This window comes from Molossus molossus, unplaced genomic scaffold, assembly GCF_014108415.1.
Source record: "Molossus molossus isolate mMolMol1 unplaced genomic scaffold, mMolMol1.p scaffold_m16_p_1, whole genome shotgun sequence".
NCBI lineage: Eukaryota > Metazoa > Chordata > Mammalia > Chiroptera > Molossidae > Molossus > Molossus molossus.
Window position 1 is genome coordinate 2867006 of NW_023425344.1, and position 26207 is coordinate 2893212.

Consider the following 26207-nt stretch of genomic DNA (forward strand, 5'->3'; position numbering starts at 1 on the left):
TGCACAGACACGCAGACACACAGACACGCAGACACGCAGACACACACAGACATGCACAGACACGCAGACACACAGACACACAGACATGCACAGACACGCACAGACGCACAGGTGCACACAGACGCACAGGTGCACACAGACGCACAGGTGCACACAGACGCACAGGTGCACACACTGACTTGCCTCCACCGGCTCTCACAGCCCTGCCTCTGCTCTCAACAGGACATCAGTGTCCGTGGTCCTGGTCCTCAGACATTGGTCTCTAGCCCTGGCCGGGGGACTCAGTCGGTCGGAGTGTCCTCCTGGACACCAAGAGGTGGTGGGTTCGATTCCTGGTCAGGGCACATACCCAGGTTGCACGTTCGATCCCAGGTCAGGGTGCGTATGGGAGGCAACCGATCAGTGGTTCTCTCTCACATCAGTGTTTATCTCTCTCCCTTTTTCTCTATCGAAAATCAGTGAAAACATATCCTCGGGTGAGGATTAAAGAAAAGGCCTGGTCTAGCGCATCAGCACCGTCCGCTGGGCTCGGGTGCAGGCCAGGGTGCCGAGCAGACGCCGAGCAGGGCTTCTCAGAGCCCTGCCCTGCGGCGATGCCCGAAGGTGGGGCGTGAGCGTGTGGCTCTCTGGGGCCTGGGGACTGCAGAGAAGGAGGGACGGCCCATCCTGAAGCTCACGCCCCAGCGGAGCTGGATGGCGAGAAGGGCGAGAGGGCGAGCGGAGAGCCGCAGCCTGGCGGGGCCGTGAACGGAGTGAGCGTGTCCCAAGGCCGCGGAGGAGGCGGGGTGATGCGGCGGGGTCAGCGATGGCCGCAGGGGCCTAGGGGTGTGCGGAGGGCAGGTCTTCTCTCGGGGTCGGGGGCCTGCCCGCACTGCCCGCTGCCCGCTGCCCCCACAGAGGGGCTGATTTCTCGGTCAGTCCCGTTTCCCTGGGGCGCTCCTGGGGTCAGGTCTTGTGAGGCCTGGACTCACTTCTGGTCAAATTCGCACAGGAAGCGAAAGCGTCCGATCGGGCTGCGAATGCTGGCGGGAGGCGGGGGACATGCGGTGCCGTCCTGTGCAGCGGGCTCCAGGGAGGGCTCAGCAAGTAGGCGCTGGGGAGTGTCCGAGGCCGTGGACGGCGCAGGGAGGACAAGGGGTGCTGCCCAGGTGTGCAACCCCACAGCGGAGGGCCGGTCACTGTGCTTCCCACAGCCCAGTGAGGAAGGGGCGCGCCTCCTCTCTGCGGGGGGCTGGGGGATCTGGAGCCCAGAGACAGGGCACCTCTGGGCACCAGCCCTGCCCTGCACGTCCCCAGCGGGCTTGCCCCCAGCCCTCCCCTCCGACTCGGACCTGTGAGACACAGCTGTGCCCCAGGGAGCTGCGCTCCTGCGTCCTGATGAGCCTGCCTGTCTCATGAAGGATGACAGCACTTGTCAGAGGCACAAGACAGCTTTGCGAAGCCACACACAATAAACCCCACAGGCCTTTAATATACATGGAAAATCGGAGCCTTCTGAGCCCCAGCTGGGTAAGGGGCTGGGCTGGCAACACCCCGGGTGCTGATGTCCCAGGCCCTTCTAGGACAGAAATTGGGAGGAACAGGCCCTGGAAGAGCTGGAGTGCAGCCGTGTTCTGGTGACGAGGGACACCTCAGGTCACTGAGGCCACTGTGAGAGAGGACGGGAGTGATAACAGGGATCCACAGAAGGAGCAAGGGCACTTTTGATTCTAGCTCTGTGAGCCCGACTCCGTTGGCACGGGCTGTATGACTTAAACAACAGACAGTCGTTTCTCATGCTTCTGGAGGCTGGAAGTCCATTGCCGTGGTGCTGGTCCATGTGGTTCTGCTGAGGGCCCGCTCCTGGGCTGCGTGTGTCCTCACATGGCAGAGAAGGGGCACTGTGTCTCATCTTACAGGACAGAAATATCCTTAGGAGACATTGTGGGAGCCCGTGTGTCAGGACAGAACTCGTTTTCATGGCTGTGTAATATTCCACTGTATGGATATACCACCTTTTGTTTATCTGCTCACCCACTGACGGGCACTTGGGTTGATCCCACCTTTTGATGACTGAGAAAAAACACTGCCATGAACATTCATGTGCAAGTGTGTGGACCTATGTCTTCCCTATTTTCGTTCTGTTTTCTTCGTTTTTCTTATATGCCCCGGAGTGGAATTGCTGGGTCACAGGGGAAGTCTGTACTTTTCAGGCGCTGACGAACGGTTTCCCCCGGCCACTGCGCCCACTACCTCTCACCAATGTGCCGGTTTCCTGCTCCAGTCTCGCCGGCACGTGGTATTTCTGTTCTGCGTTGTCATCATCACCCTCAGGGCCGTGAAGTGGTATCTTACTGGGCTTTGGGTGTCCATTTCCGTAGTGACAGTGACGGTGAGCATATTTGAGGCACTTCCTGGCCATTTGGGTGTCTTCTTTGGAAATGTCTGCTTACGCCCTTTGCCCATCTTTTAGCCGGACTGTGAGGCTTCTCCATGTCCTGACCCCAAGCCCTTGTCAGATCTGCGATTTGCAAATCTTTTCTCCTGGGCTAGAAGTCGCCTCTCCACGTTCTTGATAATACCGTGTCTTGCACAGAAGGTTTTAACGTACACGTTCAGTTTCCCTGTTTCGTTGTTGCCACTCTGGTGCCCCCACCAGGGGTCCACGGCCAGGGCCGGGGTCAGGAAGGCGCACGGGCGTCTCCTTCCAGGGGTTTTATAGTTTTAGCTCTTACGTTAGGTCCCTGATCCATTTTGTGAGGAAACTTGCACGGGGGGTGTTTTGCCCACGGAGGCGAGCGCGGATGTGCCGCCTGATACATGTTCTCAAACTGGACCCCGCGAGCTGGCGCCGCGGAGAAAGAGCAGCCTCCCTGGAGGGCAGGGCAGGAAGGAGGAACGGAAGCTTCTTGCCCTCCTAGCGTTCCTCAGGGTGGGCCATGAGGGAGTCTTCCAGGGTAGTACCTACGTGGCACCACTAGTGACTTCCAAAGGCCAGAGAGTGCACTGGAAAGGTGAGCTGGGGGGGGCTTCGTTTTCAGGGTGGAAACCGCTCACTGATGGGCTGGTTTGCATTTTCAGGGGCTGAGGGTGGAAACCGCTCACTGATGGGCTGGTGTGCATGTTCAGGGGCTGAGGGTGGAAACCGCTCACTGATCGGCTGGTGTGCATGTTCAGGGACCGAGGGTGGAAACCGCTCACTGATCGGCTGGTGTGCATGTTCAGGGACCGAGGGTGGAAACCGCTCACTGATCGGCTGGTGTGCATGTTCAGGGACCGAGGGTGGAAACTGCTCACTGATCGGCTGGTGTGCATGTTCAGGGACCGAGGGTGGAAACCGCTCACTGATCGGCTGGTGTGCATGTTCAGGGGCTGAGGTGTGGAAGGCCCATCTCTGCAGGGTAGTGTTTTCAGTGGCGCAGTTCACTTGGTTTTCTCTTTAAGGACACGCTCCGCCCTGGTGGGCAGTGGCGGCGTCTCATCCAGAGGGTTTCGGTTCAGCTCCTATGGAATCAAAAGTGTTTAGCCTTTGCCCGTGGCCTTGTCTCGGCTTTGAGTGGCTTTGGCTGGCCTTCTGGTCACAGACGCTAACTGATCCCTCTGGGGCCACAGCTAGGGGACCTTCTGTGACGGGCATTTATCGGGTTGGAATGGCAGCCCCCGGATCGCACAGCTCAGTTCTTGTACAAACACACTGAACTCACCGAAGACCATGCGAGAGGCGTGGAAACAAAGGACCACTGGGCCCAGACACCCCGGGCCCCAGGGGCAGCCACCTGACTCTAGCAGTGTCTCGGATTGTGTGGAGATGAATCCGCTCTTAGGGTCTGGCTTCCGTTCCGAGCCTGCTCTGGGTCCTTCTCAGTGCACAGGGGTCGCCTTGGGCCTGGTGTGCAGGGGCCGTGGCGCGCGGGGGAAGCTTGTACCGTTCGGTTAGCACCACCCCTGCCGTTCAGGGGGGCGATTCTCCCTCACAGTTCCAGACGTGCTCGTTAGGCTCCCTCCCGTTTCAGGAGAGAGAGAACCGTGGGGGTGAGCACCCACATTTAGCTGCAGCGCCCCCTCCCTCCCACTGTAGGGTTAACAAATAGTCGCTATGAAGTAACGCTGCTACGATATTTTGGGGTGATTTTGGGTTTCTTTTGGGGGGACACCATGTAGAACTAAGCCAAACCAGCGAATGTAATTTGTTTAGGTTATTTCAGTATTACTATTTTAATCTAATTTCATGAGTTTTAAGCACGATTAAAGTAATAAAAATGCTAAGTGAGAAAATCAAGCAAGACAAAGATACGTAAGAAAATGAGTCATTTCTCACCTCACCTCTCTAGTCGCTCCCCCTGGGAAATAATGTTAGCTTGCCCCCCTCCCATTTCTCCTCCTTCTGTGACCTCAGCTACAGAGGTGAGTGGGACCTGGCCCTCTGCCTGGTGGGGAGGCCGACCCGTCACCCACCACCTGGGAGCCGGTGACACCCCCAGGTCTCTGCTCCCAGACGGGCCCCAGCGGATAGAGCCAGCTTCCACACCCACACCTCACGCCTGCCCGCCGCGCCCGTGGCACCTCCCGCAGAACCCCTGTGCTCTGTTCTCAGGCTGGGGAGAAGCACTACCACCCGCTGTGCGCCCTGTGCGTCAGGTGTGGCCGGATGTTTGCCGAAGGCGAGGAGATGTATCTCCAAGGTAAGCCTGGAAACCGCCGCTCAGGCCCTGGGGCAGGAGCGGACGTGGCTCGGACCCATTCCACAAGCGGGGTGTGGACTGGTGGTCAGGAAGCCCCCCCCAGGCAGCGGGGAGCTGGGGGCAGGGCCCGAGCAGGCTTCCTGAGCAGGGGTGGCGGGCACGCAATGGTGGGAGGCAGAGCCCACGGGGCCTGGTGAGGCCTGGCCATGTGGAGAAGCTTCCCCAGGGGCCCTGGGAGGATGGTCCCGTCTCCAGCCGCAGTGTCTTTTCAATGATTTCTCTGTCTCCCGTGGCGGGGGCAGCGGAGCAGGCCAGGCAGGTGGAGAGCACAGACTGTCCTGCGGACGGCTGTGTGGTGACATCATGCCGCGGCGTCTTGGGCCTGTGCACCAGACAGGCCTCCCTTTCTGAGGCCGAGCTCATGGGGTGACGTCAGCTGGGACGGCCTCGTCCCCAGTGTCCCCTCTTGTTCCTTGAGTCTGGCGGCGAGCGGTGCTCCTGCCCGAGGCGCCCACCCCGTGAATAGCGCTTTGAGGCTCCCCTGGCGCAGGCTTGCCGCGGGGCAGACGCATGGGTCAGGAGCCCCCGCCACGGACACCAGGTTCAGGGAACAAAGACGCCCCTCACGGCTCTGGACTGAGGCTGGCCCCCCGCCGTCGAGGCCAGTCCTGCGTGACCCACTGTGCGAGGCGGAGGCCGGTCCCGTCCCTCTCCCGGCCCAGATTTCCAGTTGGTTACGTGAGGCGTCTGATCAGGTCAAGGGTTTTGAGGTCCAAGCCACGGACCACAGGAGTCCTAGGTCCAGGGGCCTCTCTGGGGGTTCTGCCCCTACCCTGCCTGGACACCCCGAAACCCTTTTCCTAGTCTGCCTGGATGTGGGGCTCCGCGCAGGTGTTATGTGACAGGTGCTTCGTGCCGTCCAGCTCTGAAGGGCAGGGGTCCCGGTGAGCCCCACGGCCTGGATGATGAGGAAACAGGCCCCCCTCCCCCATCACCTCGACCTCTGGGTGACCTTCCCAGCATAGACTCTTCCCAATAACCACAGGGCTGGGATGTTGGCTCTCACGGTGATGAGATTAGAATAACAAGCAGGTGCCGTTTGTCCCCCAGGGTGACAAAGAGGAAAAGGAGCATCTGAGGAAGGGGGCCCCTGACCTGGCGGGGGCGGGAATTGGGGAACAGCCAACATGCATCAGGAGCCTTAGCAATGCCCACAGCCCAGCAGGTCCTTGAGGACATGGGGGGTCAGCCCCGCCCATTACTGAGAGACCAGGGGCGAGGGAGACAGTCATCGCTCTCAGCTGCCTGCCGATGGAGCCACACAGCCCCGGACACTATTTTGTTTTTATTCCTCATCTGAGGATATTTTTCTACTTATTATCAGATCGAGTGGGAGGGAAGGAGAGAGAGACAGAGAGAGCCACATCGGCTGGTTGCCTCCCGCACGACCCGACCGCAACCGAGGTACGTGCCTTTGACCAGAATCGAACCCGAGACTCATTGGTCCGCAGGCCGACGCTGTAACCGCTGAGCCAAACTGGCCAGGGCCCGATACATTTTCTTTTTAAAAATTTTTTATTTATTTTACTGATTTCAGAGAGAGAGGAAGGGAGAGGGAGAGAGAGAAACATCCATGAGAGAGAGCATCTATTAGCTGCCTCCTACATGCCCCCCACTGGGGATCGGGCCCACAACCTGGGCATGTGCCCTGACCGGGAATCAAACCAGTGACCTCTTGGTGCAGGGGCGATGCTCAACCACTGAGCCACACCAGCCGAGCACAATCCATTTGTGATACTTCATTGTATGGGGAAATGTTCCGGACATTTCAAAGTCCAAACTGCAGGATGCGAACGGCGTACGTACGATACTCCCCGCTCTGGGTGATGTACGCGTCCTGGACACGGCACAGCCAAGGGTGGGGGGAAGCGATGGATGGTTTTCATTTTCTTATTTACACTTTGTTAGTTTTCTCTAATTTTTAATAAGGAACATCTATTAGCATTCTCATCATTAACAATTTTTCAAATGAATGTTTTACACACACCCCTTCTCCCTGCCCCCCCCCTCCCCAAATCGGGGTGTCTGGGAGCTCTGGGTGGCACACAGGGTCAGTAATCAGTCCATTAATCATGTGACCTGGAGGCGTGGGAGCTGGAAAGGGTGGTCTGCCTCCTTGCACACACTTTTAAGCCCCTTCTGTGTGCCGGACCCGGTGTGGCTGGTGGGGGGCCTGAGAGTGTGAGAGACACGGGCATGGCGCTGGCCGGGCATGAACCTGACGCAGCAGCCACGCCACAGGCAGAGACGACATGCAGAGGGGGGCTCAGTGGGGAGACCAGGCCGAGGGGCGGGGAGGTCCGGGGGCCAGTGCTCTGGGCAGGAAGGGTGAGAGGGAACTGCTGGGATGTCATGATGACAAACCTGCGGCTCACAGACCCCTTGACCCTTAAGTGCAGCAGCCCCTCCGGCCGGCCTGACGAGGCTGGGCTGTCACGGGCCTGTTCACAGGTGCGAGAAATCGATACTCCTCGGCCCCCAGTTCTCGGTCCCGCTCCTCACTCCACACCTGAGGTTCCCCCTTCCTGCCGCCCACCCGAGAGCACAAAGCCCTGTCCCTGAGTCCAGTTCCCACCCCACCTCCAGCCAGCTGTCCCCCACTGGGCGGAGCAGGACAGGCCGCACGGGCCGCCCCTTCTGTCTCCTCTGAACGTGAAGCTCCCCCCAGGTTGAGGGGCCCGTGCAGCCCCTGTGGGAGCAGGGAGCTCATGGGGGGTTTGTGCCATGGCCCCCGGCCAGGCTGTGAGTCCCCTGGGGCAGGGCCAGTGGTCTGCTGGTCCCCAGCCCAGCACCGATCCAGAGGGAGCAGGACTCCTCGGAGGTGCTGGACGCCCCTGCTCCCCCCTGCCGACCCCAGGCAGTGACACTAACACCTCCCTGCTGGGAATCTGTCCCCAGGCTCCTCCATCTGGCACCCGGAGTGTCGACAAGCAGCCAGAACCGGAGACAAAAGCAAGGTTGGTGGAGCCCCCTGTTCCCCGCTGTCTTCACCGCGCCCCTGTGACTGCCGCGCCGCTGAGGGGCCCGGAGCAGCTTCCGCAGGCTGTGGGGATGGGGCAGGGTGGGCGAGGGGCCTCCCGGGCTCCCCTGCCCTGGCCCTCTGACCTCTTCGTTGGTTCAGGGTCACTGACGGAGGGCACACATCTGGAGACGACTTCCAGTCAGTGGTCCCCGACAGTAAACCATGTTGGTTTATTCCCGCAGCGTGACTGGAGTGACAGGCACTGGGATTCGGGTGGAGAGCAGCCCCCGCCTCCTCCCCCCATCGGCCGCCACCTCCCCTGGGCCGAGCCCTGACCCCACTGCCAGGGACCTCGGGCGGAGTACCCAGCCGCTAGCCCAGCGCCTGGGCTTGTGGGAAGGCGAGGAGGGAGGAGCCACGGGAAAGCTGTCCCCAGCCCCAGGGACACAGAGCCGTGGGAGGACCCGGGTGGCCTGGCCGTTCCGTGTGGCACAGTGACAACCTACCCAACGCAGTGGGTCCCTGTGTGCTGGGGGTCAGATGCTCAACTTGGCCAAAGGCTGTGCTTTCCCAACGTCTTCCTGGGGTCCAGAGGGGCCCACACCACTCACACCGCTGCCCCTCCGCTCATAAGGACCCTGTGGTTCCTCGGGGTTCCCCTGGGGTCCAGGACAGCCACCCCGCAGGCTCCTCAGCCCCTCTGCGAAACCCCTTTGGTCACCATGGCGACAGTCACAGGTTTTGGGAGTTAGGACCTGAGCATCGCTGGGGACGTCGCTGAGCCTCCACGGTTACGGAGCGGCCGGGCAGCATGCTCACCCTCCAGAGCCACAGTCTGTGACCTGCGGTGACCCCGGGCCTGGCCTTTGTCTGTGGACCCCTCCATCCCGACGTGAAGGCCCAGCCGAGGCCTGCCAGAGGCACCCACACACCGGGAGGCTCCAGACCACACGCGCTTGGGCCCGCGTGGCAAGACTGACGGGGAGGGAGGGGGACCGGGACCGCAGCAGGCCCACCCAAGGATGGGTCAGGGTGGCCGGCTTCCGGGCCTGCAGGGAACCCAGCCCAGAGGCAGCTCGGGGTGACCGTGGCCACTCCCCAGTGGAGGGGAGGCGCTCAGCGCTGGAGGGACGGGAGGCGGAGGGTCGGCGCCCGGGGTGCGCACAGGGCAGCTTCCTGGGCGGTTCCCAGAGGGGCTGTTCCCTGAGAGCAGCCGCTGCTCAGCGCTGTGCCCCCGGGCGGGATCCAGGGCCGGTCGCGCCCTGCTTGTCCCTGTCTGCCCCCTGTTTCACCCTGTCCACGCCTCGGCCCCGCCCAGCCCGCAGAGCTGCTCTGTCTCGGCCAGGAAGTGAGGTTAACCTCGGGGCCTGGGCCGGCCAGGGTGCCGCGGGAGGGGGTGCAAGGGGCCTGCAAGTCCCTTGGAGACAGCGCTCCGGCCAGCTGGCCGCTCTGGCCCGGGTGGCAGGAAGAGAGAGCCGGTAATGACCATGAACCAGCCAGACCCAGTCAGCTCCGGTCAGCCGGGCAGGGTCGGCTCCGGAGGCGTCGGCCCGAGACACGCACAGAGCTGGCCTGGGCCTCATGGACTCCCCGAAACCGCCCCCAGGTCAAGGTGGCGCCCCTGTCACCTGAATCAATCCGAATGCGAACGAACTTGCCTGTCTTGGGGGTGTGCTCAGCAGCCTTTGAACAAGTGCCTCTCTGTGCCAGGCCCTGGGCGAGCTCCCTCCCTGCAGTTGGAGTCCAGCTGTGCCTCTGCCCCGCTGTGTGACGGTGGACCAGCCGCTGGCCCTCTCTGAGCCCCGAGCCCTCTAACATGGAGACGAGGGGTGTCGAGGAGACCTGTGTGTGGCCCCACGAGACGCGGGGGCCCCAGTCACTGTCGTACGCGGTGCTTTCTGGGGGCCAGGCTGAGCAGGCTGGGGCGGGGTGCGCTGCCCGGCCCCTTCCGACTCTGCGGGGTGCATGAGGCCCCGAGAATACAGCTGGCGTTGGGTTGAATTCTGAGGTTCTTCTGGGCAAGTTGCAGTCAGGACAGAGAACGTGAGAGAAAACCCAGTCTCTGGACTCTGGGGCAATAACCACTCAGCTCCCTTGCCGTCTGGGCTGGGCGACTGGACTCAGTGACCGGCAGGCTCTCTGCTGCTGTGCCCTCTGCACAGGGCTGGGCACTGGGCGCCGGGAGCCGCTGGCCTGGGACCGCCCTAAGGTGCCAGAACAAACAGACCCACTGCTGCCCACATGGCCCGAGCACCCTGGTCACAGCAGTGCCCACGTAACCGAGTGGGCCCTCCCGAGCCAGGGACAGTCCCTGGGGTTGGGGGCAGCACAGTGCCGCCCGCTGTGCCCAGCTCGGGGTGCCGGCTCTGAAAACATGCCAGTGTTCGATAGGGCTTCCTGTCAGGGCCCAACTCGACCTGGAGGGAAAGCGGGGGACCTGGAGCCCAGCGCCCCGCATCCGGGAGCCTCCGCAGCAGCCTCGGGAGCTGCTTCCGTTCTCTGGGGAAGGGAGGCGAGATGCGGAGGTTTTCGGATGTGTAGGATGTACGTGCACATCACTGTGGCCAGGAGAACAGGTCCTGCCAGAGAGTCAGCGAGAAGAACCGCCTCGTGTCCCCTGCCTCCGGGGGCACCCTCTCCTTGGCAAACAGCACGTGATGTTAGGTCTCACCTGGGGGTGGCCGAGGACTTGGGCCTGAACTGTGGGTTCGGGCTGAGCTCTGTGGGGCGACCCAGCCCCTGCCACCTTCAGAAGCCTGTGGTCTGAGGGGACAGGCAGACCCGAGACTATGCCCTGCTTAGCATGCAAAGCCCAGTCCAAGGGCCTGAGAAAGCAGGGCAGGCCTCCAGGAGGCGGCAGCCCTGAGCTTCACCCTGGAAGATGCCAGGGGTGTGGAAGGGGTGGGCGAGCCGGTGCAGAGGTGAGCGGCAAGATCATGCCCTCAACCCCTCTCCCTTCTAGATGCAGAAGCTGGGTTGCCCGGGTGCCACCCCCAGTGCCTTCCAGGATTGTGCCTGATGGCTGCCTGGTGTGATCCTGTCCTTGCTCTGCGGTGCTGCGTGTAGGGGGAGCAGGTGTCCACCGGGGAGGGGCCATGACATCCCGGACTGGCTTAGACAGAGAACTTACTTCCTCCGGGTCCTGGAGGCTGCAGCGAGGTCCAGGTGTCGACCGGCTGGGTCCTCCGAGGACCGTCCTGGTCCTTGGCGTTGAGGTGTCCTCTCCCGTGTCCTCACAGGGTCGTCCCTCTGTGTGTCTGTGCTAATCTCCGTATAAGGACTTCGGTCCGATTGAACTGGAGCCATCCTAAAGGCCCCAGTTTTACTTAACTAGGTCTTTAAAGTCCCTATCTCCAAATACAGTTATGTTGTGGGTGCTGGGGGTGAGGACTTCCACATAGGAGTTTGGGGGACACAACATGCCCCTCCCAGGCTGCCATGGGCGTGGACCACTGAGGGGCTGGACAGACTTGGGGCGGGAGGGGTCTGCTCAGGAAAGGAGAGGGGAGGTAGAGGGTGGGGTGGGGAGAGGGGTTTGAGTGCTTGGCTGGGGTGCCCTTCGTGGCGATGGGTTCCTTAGGCAGGGTGAGTGGAAAGCCAGGTGGGGGGGGGGTGCCAGCAGGGGTGGAGCTGGGCCAGGCCACGCCCTGCAGGTGGGGGTGGACACAGGTGTGGTGATTGGAGCCAGAGAAGGAGGGCGTCCATGCAGACATGGGGTGGACCTGAGGGGGGCAGCAGAGGAGACACACAGGGGAACCATCCCCTGGGGAGAAGCAGATGTGCTGGGGGGCAGGCCTGGTTCCGAGCAGCAGCGGGCACTGGAGGGGCAGGTTCCTCGTGGGACAGCCACAGAGACACTCCGGCCAAGACTGAGGGCTCCCTCTGGAGGGCTGTTTCTGACAGATCTGGGTGCCGGACCGAATGCGGGGTCACTACCAGTTGCGGGTGCTGGGCCGGGCGTGGGCGGGTTGGGGGGCGAAGACGCAGCTGTGGCGTCAGACTGGTCTCCAGGGCCACGGGACTGCCCTGCAGTCTGGCAGCAGAGCCCAGCTGGCGGCACGAGCTGCCCCGTGTCCCCGTAATCTGGGTCGGAAACGACTCTGAGCAGCAGTTCTGGGCCGGAGATGGCCTTGGCCACGGGCGCTCAGAGTCCTTTAAAGCCCATCGCTCCCTTCTCGTCCCTTCTGCGCCATGTAAGCCGACCGCGTCCCTGCTTTGCTTGTGGCCCGTGTCACCTGCTCTGTCTGCCTGGTGAGTTCTGCAATTGGCCATTCGAGCCTGTTTATTGTAAAAATCCATTCAACCTGCCAATGGCACGGCCCCCCGCGAGCCAGCCCTGCACTGCGTGCCTGGGACAGCGCCTCTGGGAGGGTCTCCCCGTTGACACGTTTTCTGTCTCCCCACCTCCTTTCCCAGGAGACCAGGACGTCCTCGGAGAGCATCATCTCTGTGCCCGCGTCCAGCACCTCGGGGTCTCCCAGCCGCGTGATTTACGTAAGCAGGGTTCTTTCTCGGGGGAGTGGGGAGGGGTGAGGCCCGGGATGGCCACCGAGTGAGCCAGGGCTGGGGTGTCCTCTCCGGGTGTCGGTGCTGCCTCCCCAGCAGCGGGGCTGGTGCAGACTCCCAGCCACGTGGACAGAGGTTGGCCCAGCCGCTCCCGGGTCCTTGGCACAGAGAGGTGCTCACAGCTGCTGTTCATGTTGCTGTGCTTGGGCACATGGGGGCCGGGCAGCGCTGTGGGTACCCTGTAGATCTGTGTGTTCCTAGGGCAGTGTGTATCCTATTTTTATTCAAGAGAATGTGTACATGTATGTATGGGGCTATGTGTGTACATGTATTTGTATTCACATGTGGGTGTAGGTTTGCATGTGTGTGCACATGTGTGCATGTGTGTGCACGTGTGTGTGTGCACCCGTACATCTGTTTGGATGTGTGGCTGTCTGTGTGCATGCGTACATCTGTTTGGATGTGTGTGTGGCTGTGTGCACGCGTACATCTGTTTGCATGTGTGTGTGGCTGTCTGTGTGCACGTGTACATCGGTTTGGATGTGTGTGCATGTGTCTGTGTGCACGCGTACATCTGTTTGGATGTGTGTGTGGCTGTCTGTGTGCATGCGTACATCTGTTTGGATGTGTGTGCGTGTGTCTGTGTGCACGCGTACACCTGTTTGGATGTGTGTGTGGCTGTCTGTGTGCACGCGTACATCTGTTTGCATGTGTGTGTGGCTGTCTGTGTGCACACGTACATCTGTTTGGATGTGTGTACATATGTCTGTGTGCATGCGTACATTGGTTTGGATGTGTGTGTGGCTGTCTGTGTGCATGCGTACATCTGTTTGGATGTGTGTGCGTGTGTCTGTGTGCACGCGTACATCTGTTTGGATGTGTGTGTGGCTGTCTGTGTGCACGCGTACATCTGTTTGCATGTGTGTGTGGCTGTCTGTGTGCACACGTACATCTGTTTGGATGTGTGTACATATGTCTGTGTGCATGCGTACATCTGTTTGGATGTGTGTGTGGCTGTGTGCACGCGTACATCTGTTTGGATGTGTGTGTGGCTGTCTGTGTGCACGAGTACATCTGTTTGGATGTGTATGTGGCTGCCTGTGTGCATACATAGATGTCTGTTTTTAGGCCACAAACTAAGTGTCATTGTCCGTTGGGCCCTGTGTCAGGCACGTCTCAGGCTGCACTTCTTGGACTCCGGAGCCGTCCTCTGGGCCCCCCCCCCCCATTCTGCAGAGAGGCAGTGGGGCTCGGAGAGGGCGCTTCCTCCAGGTCACAGTGGCTCTTCCAGGGCCAGGAGTGGGACCTGGGCCATGTGACCACGAGGCCTCCTGCCCCCAGCCCGTTTCACCCTCGGGGACTGTGCTCGGACTCGCCGTGCCACACAGCTGTGCCCCCTGCTCTCTCTCCTGCAGGCGAGGCTGGGCGATGAGATTCTTGACTACAGAGACCTGGCGGCCCTTCCTAAAAGCAAGGCCATCTACAACATCGACCGCCCGGACATGATCTCCTACTCCCCCTACGTCAGCCACTCGGCGGCGGACAGGCAGAGCTGCGGAGAGGTGCGGCCCCCGCCTCCTCCGCACTGTTCTCGCGATGCCGGGCTTCTCAGCTCCCCGAGACGAGCCCGTGCATCCTTCTAGAGGGTTCCCGTGTGCTCTGCCCATCATCCCCGGGCCAGTGCCATGAAGCCCACTGGGGCCTGAGCCCGGGAGAGCCCCTTGTGTGGGGCGCTCAGGAAAACGGCAGGAACGGAGTGAGAACCCTTCCTCTTTGGCAGTTTGGGGTGATTTTCATGATGTAGGAAATGTAGTTTTCTTTTGTCCAGAACAGTCTGGCCCTGCTCCACCCCCCCGGCCGTGGCCTGTCCCTCTGTCCCGTGGCTTCCTCGAGCTCCCTGACTCCCAGGAGGCTTATCCCGTGTCCCCGTGGGCAGCGTCCCTCGCTGCTGACGGCCGCCGCTGGCCTCCTCCATGTGACACAGGGCTTGCCGTGGGCTTCTCGTTTCCTTTGGGTGGTTTGGGGGTTTCCGTGTGACTGCAGGGCCTGGGCCACGCAGGAGAGTGTCTGCCAGCTATTGGCCCGGGTATGCGCCGTCCCGGGGTGGGGGCCCAGAGGAGGGCTGCATTTTCCACACGTGTCCTGGCCTCCTGCTGGAGTCTCCCCACGGGGCCTCTCGGGAGTGGGTTTGGGCTCCATGGATGTGCGCTTCAGGGGGTGCGAGTGGGCCCCGCCGGGCCGGGCGACGGCCGGACATTGGCTGCTGGACGCCGGCTGCAGTCACAGTGGCTGGCATGGCGGTGGGCTCGAGGTGGGGCAGGAGGGTCCGAGGCCACAGCTTCCTTGGCTCTGAGGCCAACAGGTGCCCCTCCTGACTGGCTTTTGTCCCTAGGGACCTACAGGACCCCAAGGGCCTGGTGATAAGTTCCATAAAGAGAAGCCGGTGGGCTTGGTGGCAGTGGGGTCCTGACCCTCACCCACCTACCACTTGCCTGAACTGGGCTCAGGGCCTCGCTGTCCAGCGCCTGGCCGAGGCTCAGGAGGAAGGCACCGCAGAGGCCTAGGGACTCGGCCACCATCCCCAGAGCAGATGTCTGAGGGGCGGACGGGGCTCTCCTACTCTAAGGGGGTCCCGGCTGGGGAGGCGGGCCACTGCTCCCCAAGGTCCCATGGTCACCACGGCAGAGCTGGACCTCACCCCAGCCCCAAGCTGAAGTCCTTTCTCTGGCACCCAGGGTGCCGCCACCCCACGCCCTGAACCAATAGTCTTCCTGCTGGAGAAACCTCTCGAGGGAGCAGGGGGTGCTGGGGGCCAGGACTGTCCTGGGCCTCTCTCTTGGGTGAAAGGGTTAGGAGTCCGCGGCGGGCTCCTCTCCTGGGTAGAGGGTCCCGCCGTGTGAGCGTCGGTGCCCCGTGCTGTCCCTCCCGCAAGGGGCCGCCTGGTGCCGGCGCTGACGGGCTGCTCTGTGTTGCGTCCACAGTCGCCTCAGCTGCTCTCGCCAACGCCGACTGAGGTAACCGCCCCCGTGCTCACGGTGCTGCGGGTTATGGAGATAACCACCTGCCGCCCCAGGAGGGCCGCTGCGGCCTGGCGCTCCGCGGCTGGGGCCCTCCTCGGCGCTGGTTATTTTTATAATCACGTCTCCCTGCATGACTCTCCGGCGCGCCCGCCCCTGCCGGTGTGGACGCTGGGCCCGGGTTCCTGAGGTCTGGGTCATGGCTCCCTGAGAGAAGCCCAGTCCCCCTGCTGCAGCTCCGCGTGGGACGCACCGGAAGTCCTCGCAGATGAACCTTCTGGAAGCGTTTCTCTATCGATAGCATTTGGATTAGCAGCCTGCTTCCCCTGGTTTCTCAGAGTGACCAGTGGCGTAGAGAGCTGCCAGCCAGACTCCCGTCTGCGTGGGCATCAGGCCCTCGGACCAGGAATTCGACAGCCAAACCGTGCCACTGGCCTGTGAGCCCCACGGACGGGCTAGATGACGAGACAGGACACCAGGCCATGCAGAGGGTGCCCAGAGACGGGACTGGACAGCGGGACTGTAGCTGCCTGGGACCGTGCCATGTCCAGGGCTGGGAGACTGAAGGGCTCGGCCAGCACAGGGGGCACTGCCAGGGGCACTCGCCTGAGAAGAGTGTGCGGGTGGGGAGCACAGGCAGCTTTGGGGACAGGCTCATCCAGTTTGGCTGGGACAGAGCCCCAGGAGGCGGCAGGGAAGTGTGGGGAGTGTGGGAGCCGTGACTGCCAGACCCGGACTCCGGCCTTGCTCGTCCCCACGCTGGCCGCGAGGGCCGGGCAGCCGCGTGCGCCCACGCGGGCGCTGGGCTGGTGGTGTGAGTCAGGGCTGCGAGCCCCGCGTGGGGGCCAGCGGCTGCTCTTCCTGCACCGTGCGCCGCGCCATCTCACGCCACGCTGCCCGCTCTGACCACGCCGAACGGTTGCTCATCCTGCTTGAATGGGGTCTGCGTTGTCCGTGCTCGTGATCTGACTGGGCTTCGGGGCCCCGGAGGGCACCTCCTCCCTCCCGTGCCTGGGGGCTCCCGTCCAGGCCGGGAGGGTGCAGACCTCCGTGGTTCTGGGAGGAGTGGGCAGGAGGGGAGCGAGGGACGGAGGAGAGGAAGTGCTCCAGCCTGCGTGGGAGCCGCAGCCTCCGGAGGGGCTGCTGGGGGGGGCGGGTAGACACTGCCCTCTGGAGCCTGGTGGGCACGGGCACCATGCCCAGGCCTGCAGGAGTTCCAGCGCCAAGGCCAGGCCCCCATCTGGCTCTTCGTTTGTGTCCCGAAGGTGCAGGATGTCATCCTGAGCCTTGCTGAGTCCGGCTCTTAGGTCCGGAAAGCCAGCCCGGGTGGAGGGTGGATGGGCGGGAGGAGGCAGCCATGCCCTGGCTCCTGTATTCACCAGGCTGTTTTCCCTCCCAGGGGGAACAGGACGACCGCTCCTACAAGCTGTGCCGGACCTCCAGCCCGAGCTCCGCCGGGTCGGTCAGCCTTGGACGTTACACCCCCACCTCGCGGTCGCCGCAGCACTACAGCCGGCCAGGTACTTGGCCCCATGGCCTCTTCGCGCTCCGGGCAGCTGTAATTCTTGCTGCACTCTGCGGGAGCCCATCCGTATGCAGCACAGGAGAGATGACGGGCGGGTGTGGGGCTGCCTGTGGGTGATGGGGACCCAGCTGGTCAGTGACATAGGCAGGAGCCCTCCAATGTCCAGGCGGGGCTGCAGAGGCAGCGGGTCCGCGCTGTGAAACACGGGGCAGAACTGAGCACCCAGAGCCTGGCTAACGTGATGAACATTTCAGTAGATGAGAAGTCAGGACACGAAGTCGCATAGATGCAAGGAGACCAGAGGCTGTTAGTTCCCGGCTCACGTGGGACTGGGAAGGTTTCAGGTGTGAAGGCAAAATCAGTGGCCAGAAAATAGAGTCAATATTCCCGGACACGTCACCTGAAGCTGGGTTGGTGGCCCCAAAGATAGTGGTCCCATGGGAACATCGGAGAGAGGCCACTGCCAGGCTGCTTCGAGCAGGGGGAGCCCCGTGCAGGGTCCCCTCTACCCATTCCCCCCGTTCTCTGCCTGGCGCCCAGCTGTGTGCTGCTGTCCCTCCGCTCCCGGAAGTCCTCACCACCCTCAGTGTCAGAGCCCCGGGGATGGTCCACACACAAAAAGGACGCTGCCTTTTTGAGGGACTTTTCCACACTGCTTCCTCCTCGGCCAGCTGCTGCTTGCTGCCATTTCACCACGGCCGCAGACCACAGCTCACAGCTCGATTTCACAGCCTCTGTGGGAAATCAAAGCTCGTTCATTTGCAAAGTTATTTTCATTGGCTCCCTGCAGTGTGCCTGATATAACCTGCTCGGGGTAGAAGTTTGGAAAGTAGATGAGTGAGTGAGTGAATGAGTGAGTGAATGAGTGAGTGAGTGAGTGAATGAGTGAGTGAATGAGTGAGTGAGTGAGTGAATGAGTGAATGAGTGAGTGAGTGAGTGAATGAGTGAGTGAGTGAGTCAATGAGTGAGTGAATGAGTGAGTGAGTGAGTGAGTGAGTGAATGAGTGAGTGAATGAGTGAGTGAGTGAGTGAATGAGTGAATGAGTGAGTGAGTGAGTGAATGAGTGAGTGAGTGAGTGAGTGAGTGAATGAGTGAGTGAGTGAGTCAATGAGTGAGTGAATGAGTGAATGAGTGAGTGAGTGAGTGAATGAGTGAGTGAGTGAGTCAATGAGTGAGTGAATGAGTGAGTGAGTGAGTGAATGAGTGAATGAGTGAGTGAGTGAGTGAATGAGTGAATGAGTGAGTGAATGAGTGGATGAGTGAGTGAGTGAGTCAATGAGTGAGTGAATGAGTGAGTGAGTGAGTGAGTGAGTGAATGAGTGAGTGAATGAGTGAGTGAGTGAGTGAATGAGTGAATGAGTGAGTGAGTGAGTGAATGAGTGAGTGAGTGAGTGAGTGAGTGAATGAGTGAGTGAGTGAGTCAATGAGTGAGTGAATGAGTGAGTGAATGAGATGAGTGGTGAATGAGGGAATGAAGTGAGTGAGTTGAGGTGAATGAGGTGAGTGAGTCAATGAGTGGAGTGAATGAGTGGAGTGAGTGAGTGAACAGTGACATTAGTGAATGAGGGAGTGAAGGATGAGTGAATGAGTGAGTGAAGTGAGTGCAATGAGTGAGTGCGTGAGTGAGGGAGTGATGAGTGGAGTGCGTTGAGTCAATGAGTGAGTGAATGAGTTGAGTGAGTGAGTGAATGAGTGAATGATGTGAATGTGAAGTACCTGGAATGACGTGAGTGGAGTGAGTGAATGAGGGAGTGAGTGAGTCAATGACGTGATTGAATGAGTGAGTGAGTGAGTGAAATGAGTGAATGATGTGAGTGAGTGAGTGAATGAGTGAATGAGTGAGGTGAATGAGTGGATGAGTGAGTGAGTGATGAGTGAATGAGGATGAATGAGTGATGAGTGAGTGAATGAGTGAATGAGTGAGTGAAGTGAGTGAATGAGTGAGTGAGTGAGTCAATGAGTGGATGAGTGAGTGAGTGAGTGAATGAGTGAATGAGTGAGTGAATGAGTGAATGAGTGAGTGAGTGAGTGAATGAGTGAGTGAGTGAGTCAATGAGTGAGTGAATGAGTAAGCAAGCCGGTGAGTCAGGGATTAAAGGCAGCTGGCCTCCCTGGGCCTCTCTGCTGACCCCTGACCACCATGCTTGGGGTCACTTGAGCTTGTGGACTGTCCCAGCCATGTGGTAAGCCCAGAAAGCCAAGCCCCAAATCTCAGATGCTTGGGCCTTTGATGGCTAGGTGACAGTCTGCACACCCAGGCTAGCCAGCTGCTCTCCACCTGTGTCCTCCATTCCAAGGAGCTCCCAGGTGGGCCACAGGCCGGGCTCAGGGGGCCAGCAGCTCCTGTCCCCCAAGAGCAGGGCTTCCTCACTCTGAGCCTGGAGCGTATTTGGTGACTCCCCTTTGAAATGTCTGCGTTCCTAGAGCAAGGAAGCGGAATGTTCCTAGCTGGTGGGGCCTGGGAAAATTCTGTGCTCGCGGCCAGCAAGCCAAGCAGACTCTGACTTGCTCTCTGTTGCCCTGCAGCTGGTACTGTGAGTGTTGGTACCAGTAGCTGCCTGTCCCTGTCCCAACACCCAAGCCCTACCTCCGTGTTCAGACATCATTACGTCCCCTACTTCCGAGGTAAGGCGCGCAGTGCCGTGGGCTGTGGTGCTGGCCGGGCGCTTGCCCGCGTGTGTGTCTGTCTGTGCCGCATGGCTTCCCCACGCCTGTGTCCCACTGTCTCCAGTCCCGCCGTCTGTGTCCATGTGCGAATGTTCCTGGGAGGAAACGTAGGTGCCGGGTGATGTGAGGAGCAGGGGAAAGGCCGCAGGGAGAGGGTAGGACCTGTCCTCGCCCACCCTCGGCTCCGTCATCTCCCGTCAGCCCCGTGGGCACAGGGGCTGCTAGGGGTGGATGTCAGGACCAAAGCCTGGGGCTTGTCCACGGCCTGACACAGGGTGACCCGGGCAGGGTGCCCGCCCCGCATGGCTCCAACCCTTCCCTCTTCCCAGGGTGCAGACCCACCCAGTGTCCACATCCCTGCACAGAAAGGGTACATGAGCCCCACTCGGACAGCGGCTGGGGTTTTGTTTTCCCATATGCTATGGATTGAACTGTGTTCCTCAGAGCCCCGACGTTGAAGCCCCAACCCCCAGTGTGACCGCATTCAGAAAAGGGTCTTTAAGTGATGAAGGTCACATGAGGTCATGAAGGTGGGGCCCTAGTCCTGTAGGATTGGTGGTTTTATGGGCAGAGGAAGGACACTGGAGGTCTCTCAGTCACTGTGCACTCAGGGGGGCGGCCGCGTGGAGACAGCTGTCCACAAGCCAGGACGGGCGCTCGCACCAGAACCCGAACCCCGCCGGCTTCCGCCTCCAGAACTGTGAGGCGTCAGGGTCTGCGGTCTGAGCCCCCGGTCAGCCCTAGCTGACTACCCCGCAGAAAGACTCGGCATGCGCAGAAGCAGCAGTGATGTTCTTGCTCATCCGCCAGGAGGCAAAGTGGAGTTCCCGCTCACACAGCTGCTCCGCAGGGCTCAGGAAGAACCTCTGGTCCCAGAGGGAGCGGGAGGCAGGCAGCACTGGGGTACTCCCTGCCGGATGTAAGAGAACCATGGAACCTGTCTGATGACCGTCCGATGATCGGCCCTGCTGCCGATGTGCGTGGCCCGTGAGAGTGTGGCCCTCCCCAGCGGTGGACGGAGGACTCCCACAAACCAGTGAGCCTGACTATGGGAGGAGTCGTTCCTTTGCTCAAACATCAGAGGTCCCGCCCAGCTCCTGTCCCGCCCGACGTGGCCCTGGTTTGCCTGGGGCTGCCACAGCAGGGCCACGGGACACGCGCTGTCCTGGCTGCTCCATCCTCGCCCGGCAGCCCCCTCGAGCTGCGCTGACGGCCCGGGAGGCCCTTCGGCCGAGACTCGTCCCGCGGGGCCTGGAGCCGGAGCAGGCCCTGTGAGTGCTGCTCCTCTGCCCTCTCTGGGTCCACCGTCGAGTTCTCACCACGTCGGGGTGGAAAGGCCAGGATGGACCTGAGCCGAGGCCGGGCCCCCGGGCAGTGGTCCACGCCTGCAGCGCCCCATCCCCCGCCACGTGAGAGAGCCCGGGCGGCAGAGGGAAAGGCAGACGCTCCCCACCAGGAGCAGCAGGGCCCTCCTGCCACCCGCGGGCAAAGTCCCTGCAGACAGGCCCCCTGTCCAAGATGGGGTCAGAAACTGTCTGGGGTGTAGCCTGTTCAAAGGGGTCCCCAGGGCAGAAGGCCCGTGCTGTCAGCTGGGTGGCACAGGCCACGGCCCCATGACGGGTCACACTGGCCTCTGCTTCCCCACTGGCTTCCTGGGCCACCAGCTCCCTTAGCTCGGGAACGAGATGAAGCCCCAGCCTGCTGCCTGGTGTAGGGTGTAGGACACCTGCCCCCAGGGCTCTGTGCCCTGCCGACTCCCAGGCTGGCCCTGACCTCCAGGTGCCCAGCCTCCTTCCCGACAGCCCAGAGTGCACCGAGGCTCAGAGCAACTCGCTGGCCTCGTCCCGAAGCTCCAACACGGCAGAGCCCAGAGCAGGGCCTCATTCCGGAGCCGTGTCCACTGTGGGCCCTGAACTCGCCTCTGAGGCCACACCCAGGGAGCCCACCCTGTTCTCCTCTCGTTCAGTCCACGGGCTCCGGTGGGCCCAGCCTGTGGGCTCTGTGGTGTCCAGCTGCGCCCAGGCCCTACCCCTCTCAGAAAGACTCGTCAACTGTGGCTGTGCCCGGCGCGTCCTCCCTAGGGGTGGGGAAGGGGATGCACAGAGCAACCTGGCCACCACCGTGCACAGGCCACCCTCATGGCGATAGTCACATGGCAGCGGGGGCCCAGGCCACCCTCACAGCGACAGTCATGTGGCAGCGGGGGCCCAGGCCACCCTCACGGCGACAGTCACGTGGCAGCCGGGGCCCAGGCCACCCTCACGGCGATGGGCCACGTGGCAGCGGGGGCCCAGGCCACCCTCACGGTGACAGTCACGTGGCAGCCGGGGCCCAGGCCACCCTCATGGCAACGGGCCACGTGGCAGCAGGGGCCCAGGCCACCCTCATGGCGACAGTCACGTGGCAGCGGGGGCCCAGGCCACCCTCACGGCGACAGTCACATGGCATCGGAGGCCCAGGCCACCCTCACGGCGACGGGTCACGTGGCAGCAGGCGTCCCTGACTGATGGGTGGGGGCAGTTCTCTGTGGTCTTCTCCCAAGAACCACAGCGTCAGTCTAATCTGGAAACAGCAGGCGGGTCCCCGCTGAGGGACCTTTAACAAGCTCCGGCAGGACTTCGGAACCGCCAAGGCCTGAAGAACCGGCCTCGCCCAGAGGGGCCCGAGGACACGAGCCGGCCGAAGCCCCGTGGTGCCCCGGGCGGGGGCTGGGCAGGGACAGCCCTATAGATGAAAGGGGCAAGCCCAGCGAGTGCGGCGTTGACGCAGCCCGTCCAGTGATCCTCAGTGATGGATGACAGGACTGCACAGCACGAGACGGCGCTCACGTGTCATTCGCTTGAATTAAGAGCAGAAAGTGGCTCTTCTAAGGCGAGGGCCCCCGTCTGGAGCAGGCACACTCCCGGGCGCCCGGACCTTCTCATGGAGGCGGCCTCGGTCCTGAACCACCTCCGGCAGAAGCCAGGAGCCTCGTCAGAGGGACCCCTGTGCCCTCTCCACGTCCGCCCACAGCCTGGCTCCTCTGGTTGTCTCACGTCCCGGTGATGTCCCCAATGCGGGACTTTTGCCGCCGAGGCCCATGGAGGAGGCTGGGCCCCAGAGCAGCAACCAGAGCCTGGTGTCACCAGGACACTGGCCCCGACCCACCCGGCCATGGTGGCGCCCCACTGGGCTTGGTGGGCACTCTGAGCGCTGACGTGGGCACAGGGCTCAAGGGGCCTTGTGCAGGGTCCGTGTGAGCAGCGCGTGTTATTACGGTGACGCCACACTGAAAGGGCAGAGAGGGCAATGAGTGGTGGGCTGTGTCCCCCAGGAGGCCTTGCACCTGAGCCTTAGCCCAGAAGGGGTCTAGACAAGTGGGGAGGGTTGGGAAGGGGGTTCCAGGAGGGTATGTGGGGGGGGGGGGAGGCGAGGAGGAAACAGTGTGGGCAGGCACCTAGATCTTGAGAGTTTGCCGACTGAGGTAGAGGCCCCGGGGTGCAGAGGTGAGGTGGGCGTAATGGACACTGGGGCCGCCACACCTGCGTCCCCAGCTGACCCTGGGTATGGGCCTCCTGCACACCTGCTGGAAGCTGTGGGACCTCCTTAGATAGATGTGCGCGTGCACACACACACGCACACACACACGCACACAACGCTGCTTGTGACCTGGGAGGACACTGCACTGGGGCTTGGGGGCTGGGGGACAGGACCCCAGTGGCATGTTAGAGGCTGCAGCCTGGGAAGGATGGTGGACGAGGGGCCATAAATTCTGGGCAGAGGGAAACAACCCCTTTGAGGCCTCCTGGATTCAATAGACTGTACCAAGAGCACACCCATCTTGGGGAAGGTGCCCAGGAGAGCTGTCCTCGCTGTCCTGGTCCGAGCAGGTGAACTTGGTCAAGCCCCTGGGGATGGTGAGCCATGGCACAGTGTAGGGTGGGTCTGGGCCTGGGGGCAGAGTCTCCCCGGGGGCCCCTCTCCCCAAGGAGGTGCAGGAGTCTGGGCGGGCATGAAGCTATGGAGCCCTGGGGGCCCCATGCTGTGCCTGAGGGTAGCAGCTGGGGGAAGCAGGGTTCACACCTCGAGGGGAGTAGACAGTCTTCTCCCCGAAGTCCCATCAGCGCTGACAGATGACATTGTTGCCCAGTCACGAAGAGGCTTGAAGCTGGTCAGCAGCCCTCTTGCGGCCTCAGCCTGGGTGGGGTCTGGTTGTGGCCTGCTGGAGCTGAACCCCATCCCGCCCCTGTGAGCCCCCCGGCCCCAGTGCACCCCTTCCAGGCAGGAGCTGCCTCCAAGCCTGCGCCTTCGCTGCAGCCACCACACGGTCCCGGCCGGGCCACCTCAGGTCCGCATCGAGCCCCCTGCTGTTGAAGCATCGCCTCATCACCTCGGGGTCCCGAGGCTTTGGAGCTACGGCTCCAGGGGGTGTTTGGTGTCACGAGTGGCCCTCCCTTTGCCAAGCTGCCACGGGTGCAGCGGAAGGGTCTGAGGCTAACGGGAGAGGGGACGCTGTGCCCTCTGAGCGTCTCTGCAGCGAGCTGCACACCTCGTCGTCCAAGTGTCCAGTGCCATTGCGTTCTGTCTGCCACGTCATTCTGAGATTCGGGTGTGGGGGCGCTCCTGGGAACCCTGCGGTCTACCTTTGGACTTGATAATCCAACCTTGTCTGAGAGGCAGAAATGACGACTCCAGGCGGGAGGAGAAATGGGAGCCAGGCTTGGAATCTCCATGTGATGCACCAGAATCCCCCGCTCGGGTTGTGGCAGCTGAGTGACGCCGCTTAGTCTCGTCTGTGTAGCTCAGGAAATTCCATTCTGTGGCCCCCACGGACATACTCCAGGTGCCCAGCACTTGAGTCCGATGTGACTGCCAGCCGTGGCTTCTCCGGAATGAGTTACCCGGGAAGGGGGCCTTCTGCACATTCAGACGCCGCCCGGGGCACAGCAGTAGGCCGCTGTGCGCCCCGAGGAGAGCGGGGTGTCGCGAGAGGCCCGGGCGGCCTTCTCAGGAACCGGAGCCACCATCCCTCTGCCTCGGGGCCAGCGGCAGGGTGGGCGCGAGGTTGGATTAACACGTCCTGGGCCCACTGTGGCGATGTCGGTGGGGCCACACTCCCGTCCCCGGGCAGAGGCGTGGGCGGCCCCCAGGCGGGCCGTGGGGCTCACTGGGATCAGCTTTCACGCTTGAAATACTCTGCTTTGCTTCCTCCCCCCACCCGCTGCCTCTGCTCTTCGGCCTGGAGGCAGTGAAAGCGGCCGGAGCACCCCCAGCCTCTCCGTGCTGTCGGACAGCAGGCCCCCCTCCACCTACCAGCAGGCCCCGCGCCACTTCCACATCCCAGGTAGGCACGGGCCCGCGGGCGGGCTGGGTGATGCCCAGGCCTCTGCATCCCCCCCCAGTTCTGAGCTGCTTCAGAAGATCGGGAAATGGGTTTGCCGAATCGGGAAATCCCCAGTTTTCCCGTTTCTGCTAAAGGCCGGCAGATGCCAGGGGCACACCTGGCCCTCCTGGGAGCAGCTGCCCGGGCTGGTGGGGACCCAGCGCCTCTGGCCACCGCCGCTCCCTTTGCCCCTTCACTCTGGGGTGGCATCTGGGCTGGCGGAGGCTCGGTCTGAGGTGGCGGGGCCTGGGTGTCGGCCGTTCTCGGGGTCCCGGGTCCCCTCCGGAGATTCTGAACCTGGGTGACTGGTGCACGCTGACGAGAAATCAGGGGGGCGGAAGCCACTGCGGTTCGCTTGCTGACCCCGCTTTCTCTCCTTCTCTTCTTCTTCTTTCCCAGACTCTGGCGTCAAAGATAACATCTATAGGAAACCCCCCATCTACAAGCAGCATGGTACAGTGGGTCTCTCTGCCGCATGTCCCTGCATGCCTGTGGTCCCCGTGCCGAGTCCTCGCTTGGGTTGTGGTGATGGGGATGGGGTCGCGCAGAGGCCCCGCAGACTGAACACCAGCTGCCGATGCCCTGCAGGCCCCGGGGAGGGGCCCTGTGCAGGTCCTGGAAGGGTGGTCCGAGTAAGGGCACCCAGTGTGCAGTAGCCAGAGGCTGACCCACAGTGACCAGGCCCGGGATGGGCGTTGGTGCCGAGCTGGCTCCGGTGGCTGGACTTTGCTACCTGCAGAGAAGCAGCCAGACTCACTGCAGCCAAGGTGGGGGGGCGAGCGTGTCGGGCGCAGCCTGAGCCAGCCCGTCAGTGGGAGGCAGAGCACACCGGTCAGTCACTATTCCGGCGTGAGAACGCAGGTCCTCTGTGCTGATTGCTGCTGAGAGAAAAAACGATGCCCTCAGGAAGGGCAGTTCTTGCATCAGCAGACGGGCTGGCGATGTTCCATGGCGAGAGGGTCTCTCCGAGGTGACCACCCAGGTCAGCTCCACCTGGCCTGCTGGGGCAGGTGCACAGGGAGCAGGTGGCTGGGCCGTGGAGGAGGGGGCTCAAGGCGTCCCCTCCGTCTTCCCGGAATTTCTGAGAGAGCCTCTGTTTCCTCATCTGCAAAATGGGACGGGCCCCTCCACCCCGCCCTCTCCACGGCTGCTTGTGAGGACCGATGGTCGTGTGAGCGTGAAGGGCCGTGCACGCCATGGGGGTGGTTAGCAGTCACTAGGGAGACGGCGGAGGAAGCCCCACACTTGAAGCCCCTGTTCAGATGCAGCCAGAACACAGCCTTGCCCACACTGACTCCTGGCTGGACGCTCCCAGGCGGAGTCCACACACGGGGCTCTCGGGCTCCCGGGCGGCTCGGAGCCGCAGGGTGCAGACCACAGGCGTCGCTGTGTTCTCCCCACCGCAGTCAGCCCTGCACCTGCCTGTGTGCTCCTCTTCCCAAGGA

At 62.1% G+C, this 26207-nt stretch overlaps 1 protein-coding gene across 3 annotated transcripts in view; it reads left to right on the forward strand.

The window, feature by feature from the left end:
* ABLIM2 (actin binding LIM protein family member 2) overlaps nt 1-26207 on the forward strand; it is a 90471-nt gene that overhangs the window by 32696 nt on the left and 31568 nt on the right. Inside the window, exons 3-11 of one of the 3 annotated variants that reach the window (XM_036260003.1) lie at nt 4574-4661; nt 7620-7678; nt 12100-12177; nt 13605-13751; nt 15171-15203; nt 16606-16726; nt 19260-19358; nt 24625-24723; nt 25162-25215. In XM_036260003.1, the coding sequence (XP_036115896.1) occupies nt 4628-4661; nt 7620-7678; nt 12100-12177; nt 13605-13751; nt 15171-15203; nt 16606-16726; nt 19260-19358; nt 24625-24723; nt 25162-25215 (724 nt within the window). In that variant the 5' untranslated portion in view covers nt 4574-4627. Of the gene's footprint in view, nt 1-4573; nt 4662-7619; nt 7679-12099; nt 12178-13604; nt 13752-15170; nt 15204-16605; nt 16727-19259; nt 19359-24624; nt 24724-25161; nt 25216-26207 lie in introns of those variants that run through there. The other 2 variants (XM_036260012.1, XM_036259993.1) reach the window with 2 other exon arrangements.